Below are 19,986 nucleotides of genomic sequence, written 5' to 3'. Positions count from 1 at the left end.
ATCTTTTCAGATAAATTAAGAGGAGTAGCTACAAAGGAAACCAAAAAGTGAAAAAGGAGTCAAAAATCTGTCAATGCAATGTAAGAACTTATCCATACAAAACAAACCTGCTAAAAGAAAAATCAACTGTCACTTTAAAATCTGACATTAAGTTTCTCAAATTGCGGCCCTTAATCAGGAGTAATACTTGAAGAGGAACAAAGAGAATTTATGATGAAAAATCAGAACGGTTGAGCACTAGGCTCAGCAGGACTAACTGCATGACAATATGGATAAGAATGATAATTGCATTAGCTTAGCCTGAAATGACTGGCCAGAGCTGGGTTTTTTGGTCAGCTGTATTTTTGTAATGTCTTCATTTACTTTTTAAGCAAACTTGGAAGAAGAATTACAAATAGATTAGGACATGTCCATCTATTCTTAAGGGGACAGGACGTTTCAGAAATTCATCCTAACACTGGCTTAGAGCTTTTTGAAATGCACAGGCTCATATGGGTTAAACCAAGTGTCCCTTCCAGGTCCTTTTAAAGTGAGATTAATGGGAGAAGGTAGCTCGTGCTGATGACAGTTAGAGGATCCAAACCCATGATGCTCTTACTTTGTTCCGCACATCATACTCCCACCCCAGCCCCCAGTCAGACTCAATCTATTTTTTTACATCTTATTTACCTTTTTAACAACTGTGATAACTTCAAACAGACACTCATCCTCTGCCCTTTAAAGCCAACCTAGAAAGATACCTCTACCTAACCTACATTTTCTGCTTGTCTCCCAGCTCTACAGCCAAATTCTTGTTCAAATTCAAGCCCAGTTACCCCAGTCCTGGGTCAGGCTGCCAGTCCCATGCAGCCAGGACCTCCTGTAGCACCGAGTTGGAACAGCTAGGCGTTCCCAAAGCAGTGCACTCCCAAACCAGTGCACTGGGGGATCACAGTCAGCGGAGGTGGCAGCCAGTTCAGATTGGGGAGAGGAGGCGGGTATTTCCCCACAGCCCATAATCTGGTCACTGGTCTCACTGCTTTGATGGAGTGGGAATTTGCCCTTAGCAGGAGCCCAAAGTGGGGAGCATGAACGATGCGGGGTTCGAGGGAATGCTAACAGCAGCAACAATGGCTGACCATGGCAAATCTGCTGCCGTCCCACGTGCAGCATCAAATATGTGGCAGTGTTACCTCCCTTGGTGCTGTGCAGAGGGCCAGAAAGTCTGCAAGATGGACACTTCAGAGCAGGAGGCAGTAAGCCCTGTGGCACAGGCAGCACTAGCAGGCAGCAGAGGTGAGGGCTCGATCAGCCCCAGGGGCAAACCCATCCAGGACCAATGCCTCTCTGCAAAGAGAAACAAGTTACTTTTACCTGTTCTGCACAAAATAACTGAGACAAAAATATCTGTGCTTCTTCTTCTTCCTTCAGCAGAGAACTGGGCAGCTTCAAAGCCCTGATCTCAAACGGCTGCCTGGCAGGCAGCACAACTCTGCTGCACCCAGCTAAAACAGCAGCATCGAACGGCTGCTGCTGGCTTGATGCAGATGTGCCTGGGATACCTGCTTTGAGCACCCTGGCTCCTGCGCAAGATGCTGGTGGGTCTGCGAGGCTGACAAATGACCAGAGAGGCGGTTTCTGCCCTCACACAGGCTGCCTTTGCTGCTGCAACCCAGCCAGCACACGCAGCTCCGATTGCGACACAGCCGGCCTCTGTCAGTGGCTGCCTTTATTCGTCTTCCTCAAAGGCTTAAATAAACAAGAAACAGGTTAAAAACAAAATCTTGGCCCCGGCCCCTTCCTGAGCTGGCTGTTCCATGATGGCTTCCTGCCCCACGTGCGAGCTTCCCCCTCCAGAGGAAAGAGGCACCGTCCGTCCTGCAGTTGCCTTGGGTGGGAAATAAGGCTGCCTACCTGGCTTTGATATTGCTGCCAGGCCATCGAAGCAGCTCTCTCCACATTGTCCTCGACGCTCTCCACGTTGAGTGGGAACTTGAGCATACTGTTGGGAGCTGGAAGAGGTTTGCCTTCCCAGGGCCACGGCACAAGGACATGGGGATGCTCTGTGTGAGTTGGGCACCGGGACCTCATGAGGGGGTATTTCCTGAGACACGAACCCTGCACACCTCTCCAAAACCTTGGCCCGGGGCCGAGAATTTTATTCCGCCTGCAATCTGTCATGAACATAAAAACAATCTTGAAGAAGTCCATCAGCTCAAGAGCTTTTGCTCTCGGGAGCTGCAGCATAAGTTGCACTCGAGTGAAGATCCTCCAGTCATTTTGACGAAAGGACATCAGGTCTCATTCACCCCCTGCCCAAGGTCACCGTATGACGGCTGGGCAAAGCTCCCAGGGGTTTCACAACGCTCCACGTGCACAAACTGGCCTCACAGCACCTTTGTGATTGATTTTTTTTCTATTCTTGCTGTTTGAAACTTTCAGAAACAGATGAAAAGATGCCAAGGTAACCCAAGAAGACACTGTGCTAGGCAGCATGCATTTCTTCCTGCCCCGAGCTCTGTACTTTCTTGACGAGGCTCAAATGCTTTTCTTAGCAGAGCATTTGAGGTTTGGTTTTCTGTGTGTATTAAAGAGCTTTATGTCCATCATACTACTGCTAAAACATGCCACTATCTAGCATTGGCAATGTGTTCCTGACTAGTGCTTTAAATTGTTATAGATAAGTTATTTGACATTTTCCATTTAAATTAAAATAGATCAAGTTAAACTCAAGGGAAGCTGATGGCTGCACTTTCATTTTATTTCATTCTATCTCCTCTTTATGACCAATTTCACCCTAATAATCAAAACTTTGATTATAGATCCCTAAGGCACCATGTTGTATGCAGGACCAGGCTGGAAACAGCCACCAGCTCTCACATTGCCAGGGTTTCAGCTGCCAGACAGCAGCATAAGCAGAGTAATTAACATCAACATGGCATCCGGGGGTCTTTTTTTTCCCTCTGTGGAAGAAGTCTCCACTTCTCAGCTGGCCTGAATTCTCCAGGCATGGAGATAAAGATCTGAAATTTGCCTGATTCTGGCATCCATTCCTGGTGCGAGTAGGATCTCAAGCTGCCAGCATGGACTTTGCCACATTGAGATGCATCCAAGTGCTTTGAGGAGACTCTTCCAGTGGACAACTCCAGCAAGGACGCTAAAAAAAACAGCCTTTGGGAGCAGAGGGACTGGTGACACTTTGGTCTGTTTCTGCCCCACAGAAGATGGAGACTTGAAGGAGACGTACTGTCCCACTGCAGGCACTTGCCATTAGACTGGTGCCGGTGCCCAGCTCCTGTCCCCCTCCTGCAGAGCCAATGTTATGGGAAGGCCAAACCCCCAAGGGCTCCACGGCGTACAGATTCCTCAGGAAACTACTCTAAATGGCTTTGGCTACACCGAGAAAAGGTATTAAAAAAAAAAAAAGACCATGAATTATAATATTAACCTGAAAAAAAGGGAAAGTAGTAAAAAACTCCAAGCTTTCTTGTCTCGTTCACCACTAGGTTTGTGGGGCTGCGGAACGGTCCTGCTTGCCGACGGCTTGGCCAGCTGAGCTCCTACCACCTCAGCTCAGCTCACAGAGCAGGTACAGGTATTTGGACTTCACAGTGCCTGTGCTCTTCAGGGAGCACTGTTCTGGTCAAGGCCTTATTGCCTTGCTTGAGACTTCACACACTGGGGGGGTTTCAAGAGGGGCTTGTGCTATATGGCAAAGCCCACAAGCGAGACCCCCTCACAAAGGCCTGGACTACCCTGCAGAGCTCCATGGGCTGAACTTTGGCCACAGCTGTTTTAGAAAAGTCACAGAGTAAAGTTCAAGGGAAGTCGTGAAATGGCTGCATGCCTTCTCCTCCTCGTGACAGGGAAGACTCACGGGGACCTGCTGCCCACCCTGCTTGGAATGCGAAGAGTTGCGATGAGCATCACCCACTGCTTTCTCTAGCTTGGATGTCACACCTCACCTGCTCTCTTCCAGGGGTCCTGCACCCCTCTGACCTATTGCTTCCTCCTCACACCTTGTTCAGGACAGTAGAGGAAGTAACAGACGATAAACCAAAACACGGACCTTTCCATATCAGGGACCTTTTCCAACCCTGACATAAATTCATGAGCTTTAATGGGTACGTGCTGAAGCGTGGCCTTGGGTTTGGTAATTTAATTCTCCGGCAGGCATGGCACGTTCGTGCTTGGGCCTGGGATGCAAGGCACATTTTATGAAAAGATGATTTGGACCTTCATGGTTGTGGGGTGTGTGTGGCGGAAGGGAATGATGCAACTGCAACTTCAGCAATGCCCGCCTGGGAGAAGGGGTCCCCAGTGACCACACTGAGATGCACAGGCTGCCTGCCGCCTCTTAGCAAGCGCGTCGACGCTGAGCCAAGCCGCTGGCAACAGCGGATGCCAGCGTCCCTCAGAAGTGGGCTGTGTGGGTGGCACAAGCGTGTCCCCATCCCCTCGATGGGGCTCTCCTTCTGGCACCCGCTCTGTTCCTCCCCACCAGGGAGGGGGGTGCCATGGTCCCTGCCGCTCCCCAGGGAAAAGGGCTGCTCCTGGGGAAGACCCAAGGTTGGCGCCACCCTCCATGGCTGTCCCTGCCATCGACGTGGGAGATCGGGGCCCAGCCGTGGCCTGGGTGGGCAGGGGCTCATTGTCAGGATGCGCCTCGGGCACTGCGCCTTTGCCCAGCCCTGCTTTCTGACCGCAGAAAGAAAACATTTGCCCAGACACAGCCCGGCCCCCTTGCCACGTTGAAAGCCTGGCTGCCGACAGCTTAAAGGGGGTCACGCAATACCTCCCCGGCAGGACACAGAGGACAAATCTGGGAGACAAGCTAAACGTGGCTGGGTTTTTAGAGCCGTGCTGAAATCCGTCCTCATAAAAGGGAGCTGTCTGGCAACCTGCTCATCCGAGGGGAAGAGAGCCTCCCTGTGAAGAAGGGAGGCTGGCCAGGCCTGCCACCGCCGCTGCTCGCATGCAGCCAGGCGCCGCGCAGAGCCGGTGCTCGAGCCTGGGCTGCAGCAGCAGCAGCAGCCTGGTAAAACAAAGGGGAGATGAATAAAACTGCAGGCAAGTGACCCTGGCCAAGCAGGACTGGCAAGAGCCGCAGAGGCCCATGCATGGTGGGGTAGCTCCCCATGGCGCTGCGCACCCCAGGGAGCCCTGCCAGCAGAGGCCACCATCCCTTGAAAACTGGTCCGGGAGCAAAGGGCGCCCTGGAGAGAGCAGGGAATTCAGGCACAACGGTTGAGGGGGTATTTCCCAGCTGGTACAAGGTCCAGAGGTATCCTGAACGCTTCCTGACAAGCTAGGATGGGTCTAAGGGCTGTCTTATCCTTCCCTCTGGGACAACAGGTTTTTAGAGATCATTGAACGTTCCTGTCCTTTTTCCTGAGTGTCTGTGCTGAGCTCTGTACCGTCCTGCTCACGTCCTGACTGCAGCTGGTACCCATCCGAGGTCACCAGGGAGTAGTTCAGCTTGCCTCTCCACTGCTATCTGTTTCTTTATACAGTGCAGAGGGCTTCTCCTTGCTCGCATGCTCCAGGTAGATCCAGAGTGGTGACAGAAGCAGCCAGGCACCAGCAGATCCCCTGATTTCTCCTCCTGCCCCTCTAGAAAAAACCTCAATACTTTCAGACCCGTATGCCCTTCTGAACCCTTGTTGTGCAGCCAGAGGACAGGCAGGATGGTCTGAGGACAATTTTAAGCAGAAGGTCTATGATGAATGAGACAGAGAAAACACTATTCTGTCTTCTGCCCCTAAAGGTCAACCAGCTATGTGTGTTCTTGAAGATTATCCCAGCTCTGAGGAGAACCTGATTATGCATTCAGAGTCTCTCTCACTAGGGTCTTCGTTCATAAAAACCCCAGTCTTCTTCCCTGAACCCAGGAGGACTCGTACAACAGGAGCCTGGGTCTTTGCTCAGAGCCAGCCTGCTCCAAGTAGCATTTGTACCCAAAAAAGCTCACTGGGCTTTTTCTCTGCCTTCTCTCTCAGCTTCTCTGCACTTACCTGTCCCCAGCCAAGTGTATAGGATGAAGCAGTTACTGCTCCATAGAGGACGACGACTGCCCTGCCTGTCTTGCACCCTTGGATTTAGGAGGACTTGGCCCCTCTCCCACACCTGCCCTCTCAGCCACCTCCTTTGTTCTGAAGGAGCTCAAAATGACAAGGCTATAATGAACCCACCACGCATAGAACGAGGGAAAATCATTTAAGCGGTGATGAATGACACATTCTTACTTATCTGTAACTACACAGTACACTTCAGTAAGGTATTTTCCTATCGCTGATCCAAAACATTTGTACTTCCCTTTCTCCTAGTTTTCTGCTCCTTGATTCCCTTCCAGGCAGCTGTGCTCTCGAGGTGCACTCAGTGTGCCTGCAGATCTCTGCCCATTCGGTGCGAGGGGAGAGGAAGGGGATTTCTGCTGCGACTTCTCCAGCCGCGGCTTTTCACAGCTACCCTTGCAATGAGGGAAGAGTAGAGGAAGAGCGAGACTCTGAAGTTTTGTTTCCCCAGCATGTTTTTCCCTAGTACATTTTCTAATGGGCCTCGTGATAGCATGGAATTTTGTTTCAGGACCCCATTGTACTCTGTATACCAGCATAAATAGCCGGGTCAGTACTGTATGCCCTTATACAACAAGTCCTACAGTGTTGCTCTAGGTTTATCCTTTTAAAGATTCTTACTCTGTTTTTTCTAAGACTGTAAAATATTGTAGATTTCCACTTTTTTTTTTTTTTTAAAAAAAAAGGGAACATGTTCTTCTATGCATGATCCAAAAATCTTTGTTCTTCTCCCAAAACTCCACAAAAAGGCATGCTTGGTCCTTAAATTTTCATAAAAATCATGAGGAACTGCTTTGCTACTCCTGAGGCCTTCAAAAGGACTGGAATATGCTGGTCTTACCACCTGATGCAGTTCTGAGGCACAAACCAGTTGACTGGAAAAGCCTGCAAAAAAACCATCCCACCAACCCTTCAGGCTGTGGTGACATGGAGATGTTCCAGGGATCCCAACCCCCTCACAAATCTGCTGAAACGTTCTGGATTCAGTGTTTCTCCCTAGAGTTTTGTGCAATCCTCCCGTACCTCCCAGGACTTGGAGGGAGAGGGCTTCTTTCACTTGGACATCTGGCTCTAGTGTCCTAACAGACAAGCCTCAGGGTGTTTTGTGAAATAGTCTGCAGCTCCCAGAATCTGCTTCAGACAGAAACCCAAAAAGATCAGGCAATGCAGCCCATCAATGTAACGACTCTGTCAGATATTATTTCATGGTGTCTCTCTGAGTTTCCGTGGGACCGTTATTTACAATAGGGGCATTCATCTCCCGCACGCATTTTCTACATCCTTCCTGAATCTTACCCAATAGGATTTTTGCCTTAGCTTAGCTAAGGCTTTTTGGAAATGTATAGAAATCCAGCATGGTTCAAAACATTTGCCAGTTTTAAAATAATAATCTTAGAACTTCCTGCTCCAGGCATCACCTAACAAGGTGCTGTACAGGTTGTTTCCACACACCGTAATTTTTACGCAGTATTTCACCTTTAATTCCAAACTTTCTCACCGTGACCAGAATGCTTTTCCCTTGGTACTCCAAAGATACAGTTCATTGTGCTCCAAAGGTATAGCGCATTCCAGGACACTTGAGTTTCCCAGTTCATTTTCTAGTTGTATCCTACCAGCACCCTTTCTGTGATGCACCTTGCGGCATGGACTGGTTCAGAAGCCTGCACTCCCTCCCTGGCATTGCCCTTCCTCAGTGCTCCTGGGTGAGCTAGAAGCATTTGCACATCTACAAGCTGTAAGAGAGGAACCAAGCATCTCCTTCTCCGCATTCATCCCCTTGAAGAACAAACTCTTCCATTTTGCGGCCATGACATTGTTTGCACTGAGCTCCAAAGCTGCTGCCTGGACTAGGCATCACTGCTACCCCATTTATGACCAGATGTGTAGTTAACCATGCAGTTGCAAAATTGTCATTTTCCTTAATACCCGGGCAAATTGGATTTGGGAATCCTAGGCCCACAGACTGAGCTAGTGCAGGGATGCATGGCCTACCCTTTCTACAGTGGTCCTCCTGTGTAAATACCAACAAAACTTATCAGTAAATTTAACCACTGGCAAGAATTGCACTAGTTGAAACTGCTAAATCTCGTTCTGTTGGCCACTGAAATTCTATCACCTTGCTTGTGCAAGGTTTTGCAATGTTAGCAAATCTACAAACAAACCTTCTGTAATAGGAGCAGAGTCCTACCAACCTGCACCTCCGCGAGTGGCTGGTGAGCAGGCCAGCTCCACGCAGTCTCAGGGTGATTCTTTTTCAGTGGAAATTCATAGAATTATAGAACAGCTTGGGTTGGCAGGGACCTTCAAAGGCCATCTAGTCCAATCCCCTGCAAGAAGCAGGGAGATCTCCAACCAGATCAGGCTGCTCAGAGCCCCATCCAACCTGGCCTTGAATGTTTCCAGGGATGGGGCATCCACCACCTCTCCGGGCCACCTGTACCAATGTTCCGCCACCCTCAGTGTAAAAAAGTTCTTCCTTATATCAAGTCTGAATCTACCTTCTTGTATTTTAAACCCTTTACTCTTTGTCCTATCACAACAGGCCCTGCTAAAGAGTTTCTCCCCATCTTTCCTGTAGTACCCCTTGAGGTACTGGAAGGCTGCTATAAGGTCTCCCTGGAACCTTCTCTTCTCCAGGCTGAACAGCCCCAACTCTCTCAGCCTATCCTCATAGGAGAGGTGCTCCAGCCCTCTGATCATCTTCCTGGCCCTCCTCTGGACCCTCTCCAACTGGTCCATGTCCTTCTTATGTTGGGAGCTCCAGTGCTGGATGCAGTACTGCAGGTGGGGTCTCAGGAGAGCAGCGTGGAGGGGCAGAATCACCTCGCTCAACCTGCTGGCCCCATCACCAGTTGTGTGGCAGACCTAAGTTATCTACTTTTGGAAAAACTCCCTTTCCTTTGGGACCAGTTACAGACTGTCAGCCTTGAACTTATCGTGAGCCATGTGTAACTGTGCCCACCGCTTCTTGTTCAAAGGTCTCGGTGTGCACCCATAAATAGCCTAAGCACAACAGACCTCTCGAAAGGCTGAGGCCATCCAAGGCCTCTGGCTGGCGTGGTGTGCCATGCCTTCCCCACCAGCCTCTCCTGTGTTGGTGGTGCATTGCATAAGCCTCCAATCATCACTAAATTGCCAGATTGAGCTTTGCTGACAAAGCAATTTTCCCCCTCTTTCAGTGTCACTCCTGCCTGCCAATACACAGTGTTCAGATCTGTTGTGAATGACCAAACTGAACCCAATGGTATTGTCCCAGGTATCTTCATTCACAGACAGAGCTACTTTCCCATGACTTCCAAAGGGGTACTCAGGGGGTGAAGTTTGTTTTACTTGTTCCTGGTTGCTGCACCTGTAAAATATCCAGCAGACAGGTGGGGACAATTTCTGTTTCACATCCACAAGGTCTGACTGACCTGTTGGGTACAAGACTCCGAAGGCTCCAGATCTCCAGGCAGGTTTCAGACCCTCCCATCCATCAGAGCTGGAACGACCTCAGAGTGGAGTCACCTTTATTTTTTACTGCCCCGGGAGGCAGGACAGCTTTCCATTGCAGAGCAGCTACCTGCAAATAGTTTGCTTCACTGGAAACACAGCTTTAAAGGGATTTTCCAAACTGCTGGGGTAAGGCACAGTTCCTGGTGATTATCCCACAGTTACGGCCATAGGGCACTGAGAACATCGTGCCTGACTTTTTCTTGCAGTGCCCCTAGTTCACCAATCTGACTTTCCCAGGTTTGGAAGTGCCTGTGCTCTCCTGTCACCCCTATCCATTTCAAGTTGAGTAGCGCAGCCACCATTAGCCCAAGTGCCGGTCTAGCTTGGCTGGTCTGGTAGGCTTTGGGCCATCTCTGTTAATATCATGCATTTCACATGGCCTAGGAGTGCCTCTGTGACCAGTGACCCTCTCAGAAGGTTTTTGTAACAGTCCTGCACAAAAATGTGGTCCTGACTCTGCCCCCCAAGCTGGATCTACCCCCATTTCCCCATTTTGCAACACTGTGAAGGCTTCATTGCACGCAGTGTTGTTGCCTTGGCCCACCACCTTCCCACAGTCAGGTTATTTTATTTCTGCTTCTGAATTCAGCTGAGTTTTTGCATGGCCACTGTCTCTCTCGTTTTACGTATGTTAGGTACGTGTGGCACGCTCTGAAATAGAAAGTTCTCTTTTCTTCTCTCTATGTTAGCCACAGAGCCACGCTGACAGGACTCCCGGTGACTGGCTGACTTCTCACCAGTGTCTGCTTCCTGGCCCTATGCTCTACTGTAGCTCACGATTTAGACGCCTCAGCAAATTCTTCTGCCTCTCACAGCATCTTCGGCTTCCCATTGAACACAGGAGATCTTGTTTCTGGCTCAGGGAATCTCTGCACCATGGACCATGAGGACCTGGAAGACTGGCCTGGGGAGCTTTCATTATGTGCATGCTCTGTTTGTCTGCTCCTCCCAAGGCATCTCCTGCTGGACCCTGGGACAGCTGGACCTATTTTCTCACCCAGCTCATGTCTTTACATGCTCTTGTTTAATTTTTTTCCCCCGGTCTCAATCTGGTCACCCCATAATTGAAAACCTATTAGTAGGTTAACATCCAATTTACCCTGGAAGCCTTCAGTGATACCTTGTTATTCAACCAAAATGATCCAGACCCTTCAGCTGAGCTCTCTTTGACCCCTACTTTCTAGCACACGGTTGACCAGCTCTCTCTTAATTTGATGGTTGATGCTAACCATACAGCCAGCCTAGATAATTCCATCTTCTTTTCCTGAAGGCCAGTACTCGCTGCCATAAGAGCTGAACCCACCAAGTTGGCTCCTGGACACCCTATTTCAGAGCCATTCTCCTACGCTGTGGTTATGGACTGAGTTGGGTGAACCTCCCAAATGTGTTCTCCCCAAAGACCATGGCTTTTGCACAGGTTCCGCTGGGACAGGCAGTCTGATCCCTTCCTCCTGCAGACTGAAAATGGTGGTGAATGTTTGGCGGCAGGCGGTGTCCTAGCTAGCCCTTGTCTACAGCAGGAGGCTGGGTTTTTTTTCCTGTGGTGACCTGCAAACCTTTGATTTCCTTTTCTGAGTGATTTTTTTTCAGTTCCTTAACTCTTTGCTGTGGTTCATCTTGGCTTGTAAATTGGCCAGGGCTTTTCTTATGCCTCTTATTTTTCTGGAAAACATTCTTTTCCATGACAGTCATGCTGCTGATCACCTCTTTGATCCATTTCGACATTTTAAACTGGGAATCTTCCAGGAAAATTTTGCACTCTCTCTGGACGCTGAAGCCTTTTATCCTTGTCTGCAGGTGACCTCTTATAAACCTCTTTTAGAAGTTTCCAGATGTTTCTTGAACTCCTTTTGCAAAGCCTCCAGCTGTCTCTGCTCATGCTTTGCATCTTTCAGTAATTTTCGATTTCCTTTCCCACTTGATTCCAGAGGAATTCCACAATTAGGACTTCTCTTCCTAGAAGCTGAGTCTCGCTCTGGACCTTGTTGCCGTCGTTTGAAGATTTGCAGGTTATTCCAGAGAGGATGAAGCTGGCAAAAATGCTCCAGAAATGCTCCAGGTGCTCCTCAAGGAGGTCTTCCAGAAACACTTCCCCCCCCCCCCCCCGCTCCCCACCCCATGTATTCGTTACAGAAACCATGCAAAGCCCTGCTTTCCTACCCAGGGGAGGAATCAGCTGGAGAAAACGGTCTTTTCTTTCAGAGCCCCAGCTCCCTTTGAGTCAGCACTCCCCCAAAAGGTCTCCATGTGCTTTATCTCAGGGTTAAGATGCTTCTTTCACGTGTGCCGTGCCTCAAGTTTTCTCTATGCTTTCTCAAAGACCAGTTGGGTCAGGAGGAGAGGAATGTCATGCTGAAGGTGCTTGCTCCTCTCCGCTGACTAGCAAGAGAGAGAGCTGTAGGTCCATCTTAGATGTCTAACATGGATGCCTAACTTGGGGCAAACAAGCCCACCCTGCATGGCTAACTGCTGCTGGCGCATGTTGGCACCCAGCAAGCTGCTCTTGCAGCCTGCAGCCCCCCTTCCCGAGAGTGCAGGTCTGTCCAGTCCAGCCTGTGTGAGAGTTCGCTTTTCTCAGCAGCAGTGGGTTCTCCCAACCACCTCTGCAGCACCTGAGAAGCCTCTCCTCCTGACACTCCCAAATATAACCTATAGGCGTACTACGCACATTTAGAATTATAGAATAGTTTGGATTGGAAGGGACCTTTAAAGGTCATCTAGTCCAACTGCCCTGCAAGGAGCAGGGACATCTCCAACCAGATCAGGTTGCTCAGAGCCCTGTCCAACCTGGAACGTTTCCAGGGACGGGGCATCCACCACCTCTCTGGGCAACCTGTGCCAGTGTTCCACTGTCCTCAACATATAAAAGTTTTTCCTTATATCCAGTCTGAATCTGCTTTCTTCTATTTTAAAACCATTACCCTTTGTCCTATCACAACAGGCCCTGCTAAAGAGTTTCTCCCCATCTTTCCTGTAGTACCCCTTTAATTACTGGAAGGCCACTCTAAGGTCTCCCTGGAGCCTCCTCTTCTCCAGGCTGAACAGCCCCAACTCTCTCAGCCTGTCCTCACAGGAGAGGTGCTCCAGCCCTCTGATCATCTTCGTGGCCCTTCTCTGGACTTGCTCCAACTGGTCCATGTCCTTCTTGTGTTGGGGGCTTCAGAGCTGGACGCAGTACTGCAGGTGGGGTCTCACCAGGGCAGCGTGGAGGGGCAGAATCCCCTCCCTTGACCTGCTGACCACGCTCCTTTCAGTGCAGCCCAGGATGCGGTTGGCTTTGTGAGCTGCAAGGGCGCATTGCCGGCTCATGTTGAGCTTCCCATCCACCAGCGCTCCCAAGTCCTTCTCCTCAGGGCTGCAATTTATGTCGTTTATTTTTAGCCCCCCCCCCCCACCTCCCCCCGTTTAGCTGCACCGAGAGTGGGAAAATGTCACCAGGTTCGCAGGGAAGGAGCAGCACGGGCCTGCGGTGCCCCTCGCTTGCCTGCCAAGCAGGAGCCTCGAACACCGGATGCCAGCCTCCGCCGCTCCCAAAACCTCATCCACGCTTCACCTGCCGGCGGTGCGGTTTCAGCAGCGCCCCCCCTCCTCCTCCCACCACGTGTAAAAATCACCAGTGACCCTCCTGAGAACATTACCCGTGGGGGACACGTGGGGACGGGGCCGCTGCAGACCCCGCAGAGACACCACCCCCCCTCCCCGCACGTTGCAGGGCGGCACATGCCGCGCCGGCGTGCACAGACAGCACACACGCGGGGGACACGCACACGCGGGGACACACGCACACACAGCGCCGCTGCCTGGGGCACGCAGAAGAGCATCCCTCAGCACCGCCCCGTTCCGCTGGCAGGGGGTCCTGGCGGGCTGCCCGGCAAGGGGCGGTGAGGGGGGCGGGGTGCGGGGGGGTTTGGAGGGGCGCAGTGGCCGGTACCCCGGGCTGGAGGGGAAAGGGGGGGTGCCCGGTGCCGCCCGGTGCCGGTGCCGGCGGCGGCGGCAGCAGCGATGTGGCAGCAGGTCGGGTCACGTTGCCGGCCCTGTGCCCGTACCAGTGTGAGACGGGATTAGGGAGGCGGCTACCGGTGCCGCCGCCGGCGGGGAGCGGGGGCTGCGCGGGCGCGCCCGGGACGGGAGGGGGGGAGGGGGCGGGGCGAGGGGGGTTTCCGCCGCGCCCCGCCCCGTCCCGGCGCTGTCGCGGCCGGTCAGGCTGCACCGGTGCAAAGCCGGTGCCGGTGTTGCCCCGCAGGGGTGCGGGCTGCCACAAAGATGTTACTGTTACGTGTGTCTGTGTGTCGGTACGCGGATGTACCCCCGCGCGGGCGGGCGAGCGAAACGACTTCCCCGCGGAGCCGGGCGGGAGAAGCCGCCGAGGGGCAGCGGCGGCCGGGCGGTGTCACCGGGGGTGGCAGGGGGGGGCGAGAGCTGCGGCACGGCGGCCGGGCGCCGAGCCAGCCCTGCCGCTGCCGCGCCGCGAAAACACGCGTGTAAAGATAAATTATTATTATTATTTTTCAAATTAAAAAATCCGTTAAATAAAAGCACGGAGAGGGGAAAGCCGCTGTCTCGCCGGGCGGCCCCCCCGGAGGGCGCCCCCCGCCCCCCTCTGCCCCCGCCTCGGTGCCGCCCCTCGGCCCCGCCCCCTCCCCCCATCCTCCGCCCGCCCGGCGCGCGCCGCACGTGAGCCGGGTGCGGGGCCGGCGGGCGGCGCGCGTGCCCCGCGGGCAGGCACGGGGCGGCGCTGCGCGGCGCGGCGGGTGCAAACTCGCGGCGCGGCGCGTGCTGCGGGCGTGCGCGCGGGGAGCGGGAGCGAGGCGGGCCGGGGGGGGGGAGCGGCAGCGGCGGGAGCGGGGAGAGTTGGGGGACACACACACACACACACACAGAGACACAGACACACACACACAGACACAGACACAGACGCACGGAACTGCCGCAGACTTTCGGCGCTGCGCGGGAGAGGGGGACGGAGGCTGCATGTGCGCAGCGTCGCTGGCGGACCCGCGGAGACCGATCGCAGCAGCCCGCAGACTCAGCCCGGAGCGGCCAGGACGCAGCAGCCGCTGGCAGACATGGACGAAGGCATCCCCCGCTTGCCGGAGAGGCAGCTGCTGGAGCACAGGGATTTTCTCGGGTAAGGGCGGCGGGGAGGTTTTCTTCCTCTCCTGTCTCCCGTTCCCTCTTCTCGGGGGGAAAAAAAAAAAAAAAAGTGCTGCGCGGGGCCGGGAGCAGAGTCGGCTGTCCGGCGGTGCGGGGGGCTGGACCCCCGCCGCGGGCGGACCCGGGTTGGAGGGGTCCCTCTCCCGGCCCTTCCGGGCTGGGCTCCCCGCGCTGCTTGCCCACCCGTGTTGGTACTCGCCCGGCTCCCGCTCTCACCGATGCCGGATCTTTTGTGGTTTTTTTTCCCCCAGGCTGGACTACCCTTCTCTCTATATGTGCAAACCCAAAAGAGGCGTGAAGAGGGACGAGAGCAAGGTAAGAGTAAGTTTCTGAGGCTGTCCTCGTTTTAAGCCCTTAAGTGGGGTTCGCTGCGTTTTACAGACCTGGGGGCTGCGCTTTTAATTTACCCCCCCTACTCCCCACCCGGGGTTTTCAAGCGGATTTACGAGCGAGCTGGCCCGGCGGGGAGAGCGGAGCCCGGGCGATAATTTGCGTGGCATGTGCTCCGGCGTGACATTTGTTTGGGTTCCCCCCGTTCCAAGGGACTCTGGCTAACGCCTGGCTTTCTCCCGGATTCCGCTCATTAGGAAACGTACAAACTGCCACATCGGCTGATAGAGAAGAAGAGGCGAGACAGGATTAACGAGTGCATTGCCCAGCTGAAGGATTTACTGCCCGAGCATCTGAAATTAACGGTAAGGTGCAGAGGAGCGTGTTTGTACGTGCGGCTGCAAGGGCGGCGGCAGCCTGCCCCCGGCGCAGCCCCCGGGGCGGCGGGGGAGGGGTTGCGGGACACTGGGGGGTGCGGGACACCAGGCCGCCCGGACTGTAACGCCCGTCGGGGACTGGTTTCCCCGAAGTTAAGGAGGCGGCGTTTGGCGGTGCCAGAAGGTAGCCGAGCCCCCTCTCCCCCCCACCCCTTGCCTTTGCAGACGTTAGGACACCTGGAGAAAGCGGTGGTGCTGGAACTGACTTTGAAACACTTGAAAGCGCTGACGGCTTTAACGGAGCAGCAGCACCAGAAGATCCTTGCGTTGCAGAACGGTAAGCGGAGCCCCGGGGGCCGCCGCCGCAGTGGGCGCACCGGGGGCGGGCGTGGGGGGGCGGGGAGCGGGCCACCCCACGCCGGAGCCGCGGGCAAACGCTGTCCCCTCTCGGTCTCTTCCCCCCGACACCTTCCATCCCCCCCCTTCCCCGCAGGGGAGCGGTCCATGAAGTCTCCTGTGCAGGCCGACCTGGACGCCTTCCACTCGGGCTTTCAGACGTGTGCCAAGGAAGTGCTGCAGTACCTCTCCCGCTTCGAGAGCTGGACCCCCCGCGAGCAGCGATGCGCCCAGCTCCTCGGCCACCTGCACTCCATCTCCTCGCAGTTCCTCCCCGGCCCCCAGCTCCTCTCCCCGCCGCCGGGCCCTCTCAGCAAGGGATCTTCTTCATCCTCTTCTTCCTCTCCGCCCGCCCCATCCTGCGCACCGGGCCACAAACCGGAGGGTCAGGCTAACTGCGTGCCCGTCATCCAGCGGACTCATGCCGCCGAGCTCAGCGCCGAGACCGACACGGACACGGACAGCGGCTACGGCGGGGAGGGCGAGGCGCGCCCCGAGCGCGGCCCCGCGGCGATGGCGACCGGGGGGGCTCTGCCCACCCTGGCCATCAAGCAGGAGCCGTCGGGGGACGAGGCGGCCCCCGCGCCCAAGCGGCTGAAGCTGGACGGCGGCGGCAGCCCCCTGTCCGCCCCGCCGGGGCTGGCGACGCGGGGCGCCGAGGCGGCGGCTGCGGCGGCTGCCGCGGCGGCGGCGCTGGTGAGACCGGACGCCGCCCTGCTGGGCTCGCTGATGGCCCTGGGGGCGGGCGGCGGCGCGGCCCCCTTCGGACAGCCGGCTGCGGCGGCCCCGTTCTGCCTCCCCTTCTATTTCATCTCCCCCTCCGCTGCCGCCGCCGCCGCCTACATGCAGCCCTTCCTGGATAAAGGCAGCCTGGAGAAGTACCTCTACCCCGCCGCCCCCATCCCGCTCCTCTACCCGGGCATCCCGGCCCAGGCAGCCGCTGCCGCGGCGGCCGCTGCCGCCTCCTTCCCCTGCCTCTCCTCCGTGCTCGGCCCCGCCGAGAAGGCGGCCGCCGGGCTGCCCCCGGCGCCCCACCTCTCGCACCCCTTCGCTGCAGCCGCCGCCGCCGCCGAGCCCGGCGAGGAAGCCGAGACCGCAGCCGCCGAGGAGCCCGGCCCCGAGGGCCCGTGAGCCGCCGCCGCCGCTGCCCTCCCCTCGGCCTGGGGAGGGGCCGGCACCTGCGCCCCCGGTTTCGTACGGCGGGCGGGGCGGCGCCTGCAAGGGCTCGCCGCGGCCGGGCCGGGCCGGGCCGGGCCGAGCCGAGCCGGGAGCTGGCGGCCGCGGGGTGCCGGGGCCTGGCCGGGGGGAGCGGCCGCCCCCGCGGGGAGCCTCCCGCCCCGCTGCCGAGACGGCTGGTCCCGGCGCTGCTGCCCCCGCGGAGGGCCGTCAAGGATAAAATTTGCTACTCAGTATTTTTTTAATGTTTGGCTTTATAAATGAGTAAATATGTTAAGGAAAAAAAAAAGAAGAAGAAGGAAGAAAAAAATAGTAAGGATACTTTTTTTTCCCTCTCTCTATAGGGTAACTTAAATGTTGCACCTTATTTGGAATGGGTTTATACAGTGTCCCTAAGTCCCACTTAGGAACTTGCACTTGTTGTCCGGGGTGGGCTCAGGGTGCGGGCGGGGGGCGAGGCGAGGGACGCGGGGCAGAGCCCGGCACCTGTGCTAGCACTTTATTTGGAACCGGAGCGAGGAGGGACGGACCCCGAGCCCAAACCTGCAGTGCCTTCAGCACCCGGGGGTGCCGCTGGCTCCAGCGAGTTTTGGGTGTGCAAGGGAAGGAGGGTCAGACCCGTTGTGTAACCTGGTGGTTTTTGGGTTTGGTTTGTTGTTTTTTTTTCGGCTAAGGTATGCAAGTGTGGCAAGTGCATTTGTTCTCACCCTCTCTTTATTTAATTCAGTCTGTTGCCCAGAGATTTTTTTTTCCCCCCGACCCTTGCTGTATAAAATGAATGTTTCTGCACTGAACTTCAAAAAGAACACCCCCCCCCTCCCCTCTCCCCTCTCCCCCGAGAAAACAGAGCAACTCGTCAGCCTGAACTCATTTTATCCTAAATTCTGAATGACACAAACGGGAGGCCTTGGGTAAACGCCTCACTGCCGTGCAATTAGAAATGATTAGACCAGTTGTAGTAAGTTTCCCGTGTGGGTTCTCCCCTCATCCCATGCTCAAATATCGCAGTTTCCCTTGCTGGAAAAGACAAACCAGACGCCAGATAATCACGCAGATAAAGCTTTTATAATAAGGCTTAAACCAAGACCTTGCCTAGATATTTTTAGTTTTGTTGCCAAGGTAGCACTGTGAGAAATCTCACTTGAATGTGATGTAAGAGGTGAGACACAACAGCCTGGCGAGGAGCGCGTCCATACCCGGGGTCCGTCAGTCCGTTTGGTGCATCTGCTGCTGCTGTCGCTACTGTTTGCCTCAAACGCTGTGTTTAAACAACGTTAAAAAAAAATCTTACTAGCCTACAGAGTGGCTGTATGTAAATAGTTGTTAATACATCCAATTAATTATGTCTGACATGCTATTTTTGTAGGGAGAAAATACGTGTTAATGATATTTGGAGTTAAATATCTTTTGGGAGGATTTGCTGAAAAAGTTGCACTTTTGTTACGATGCTTATGCTTGATACAAGCTTATGCTGTCTTAAATTATTAAAAAAATAAATCCTGTCTGCAAGAAACCAGCTGTTTTAGAACAGTTTAGTATGTGATATATTAGAAATCAATCTTTATATTCAGTATTTTCCAGCACTCCATGAATTCTATTATCTAAATATTTCCACACTATTTTGTGATTAAAAAAATTATTACTAAGGAATAAAAACTTTAATACACAAAATGGGGTTGTCTACTAATTAAAAATCTTACGGTGATGCAGAATAATGGGTGCACAGCTTCAAAACGTATGATTTTGTGGCTGACGATAACCATTTAATGCCTTTTCTTGCTTTTAATCTGGGTTCAAATTGGCTTGGTTTCCTTTAACTCACTTTAGCAAGCTCTGATTTAAGATATGCATGTTTCACAAAGCCAAGTGTAAAGCATGCTTGTGGAACATACATGTTTCTTACTGACATCTAGTTTTTCCTCTTTGCAAAAGATTAATTTTATCTTTGAAATTAACACTTTAGAGCCCTGGTGCTGCGTGGAAGCTATTTTTGTTCACAGTGAGCAAACTTTGTGATTTGTATGATGATCCAATGACGTATCATGAACTCTGGAGGAATGATGTATGTCCCAGCTTGGAAATCCTCTGGGAAAACTGAACATTTGGCGGGGGGAGAGCAGGAGGGGGAATAGAGTGGTGGAAACAGGCAAGTGATTCAGAGCATGGAAACGCAGCACCCAAAAGACTTCCACAGATTTGATACTTGAGCTGCAGATCACTTTTTCTTTCAAAAATTCTTCCTGTTCCAGAGAAATAAAATCAAGAAAACCCTCAAACAGTGGCCAATGTTTATATAAGAGAGGAATATAAAGGAAGTGTTTGGTGCTCCCTCTACTGGCTCTTCAATACCGATGCCTCTGTACTCATAGCTACGCTGACAGTGAATGGAGTTGGAACGCAAACGCAATAGAAAACTCCAAGACTCGTCTTGATTCCAGCACTCTTTTAAAATATAGGAGGAATTATAAATCGAGTGAAAAATAAGTGCTCCTCTTAAACTGTTCCAGTGGGATTGTTAAGAAATAGGTACAGGTCTTTTCACACGGCAGCTATAGTAAAATGAATTCCCATTAGGTACAGGAAGGGTACCTGTACAAATACCAGTGGACACATAGAAGTGCTTTTTCCGTAAACTGATGATAACGGACCAAAGGCCACAACATTGCATCAGTATACCCGTTGAAGTCAATTATTTGTGGGCTGAAATCAAAGCTTGTCAAAGGTAATGGAAAAAACTGCGTCTGACTTCAGTTGCCTTTCGATCCTGTTCTGCGCCTTGCGTTATCACCCGGATGAAAGTGAACCAGGTTCAACCCTTCCACTCAGTAACACGCCAACCACTTTACTTTGACCTGCATACTTAAACAGCTGAACACTTGTTACGTGGCCGGAGTCACACTGGGACGAAAGTGCTGATACTCTCCAACTGCTCATACTGGGGAGGGACTCGGCCTTACTGACCAGGAAGCCCTTCCTACCATTTAACTATATGCCCAGAAAGGGTG

The 19,986-nt window shown here is 53.4% G+C and overlaps 1 protein-coding gene across 2 annotated transcripts; it reads left to right on the top strand.

The window, feature by feature from the left end:
• The first annotated feature begins 14,454 nt into the window (after positions 1 to 14,454).
• BHLHE41 (basic helix-loop-helix family member e41) lies at positions 14,455 to 18,497 on the top strand. Of its 2 annotated transcripts, XM_086756965.1 has the most exons (5): positions 14,455 to 14,676; positions 14,954 to 15,017; positions 15,290 to 15,397; positions 15,635 to 15,746; positions 15,903 to 18,497. In XM_086756965.1, the coding sequence occupies exons 1-5, from the start codon at positions 14,615 to 14,617 to the stop codon at positions 16,934 to 16,936; spliced, it is 1,380 nt and encodes a 459-aa protein (XP_086613091.1). In that variant the 5' UTR covers positions 14,455 to 14,614; the 3' UTR covers positions 16,937 to 18,497. The 2 variants fall into 2 exon arrangements, with proteins under 2 accessions (XP_086613091.1, XP_086613084.1); XM_086756958.1 differs by having other exon boundaries at positions 15,635 to 18,497.
• Positions 18,498 to 19,986: the final 1,489 nt, after the last annotated feature.

The sequence above is a fragment of the Chlamydotis macqueenii genome, chromosome 1, assembly GCF_036417535.1.
Source record: "Chlamydotis macqueenii isolate bChlMac1 chromosome 1, bChlMac1.mat, whole genome shotgun sequence".
In the NCBI taxonomy this organism is placed as follows: Eukaryota; Metazoa; Chordata; class Aves; order Otidiformes; family Otididae; genus Chlamydotis; species Chlamydotis macqueenii.
Note: the sequence above shows the minus strand (reverse complement) of the source record. Positions and strands in the feature narration are given on the sequence as shown.

What these genes read in the sequence shown, in the direction of transcription:
- BHLHE41 (XM_086756958.1), top strand. Translation starts at nt 14,615, where the DNA reads ATGGACGAAGGCATCCCCCGCTTGCCGGAGAGGCAGCTGCTGGAGCAC. An exon ending in TGAAGAGGGACGAGAGCAAG is followed by an intron (nt 15,018 to 15,289) that starts GTAAGAGTAAGT and finishes TCCGCTCATTAG; the next exon opens with GAAACGTACAAACTGCCACA. An exon ending in CCGAGCATCTGAAATTAACG is followed by an intron (nt 15,398 to 15,634) that starts GTAAGGTGCAGA and finishes TTGCCTTTGCAG; the next exon opens with ACGTTAGGACACCTGGAGAA.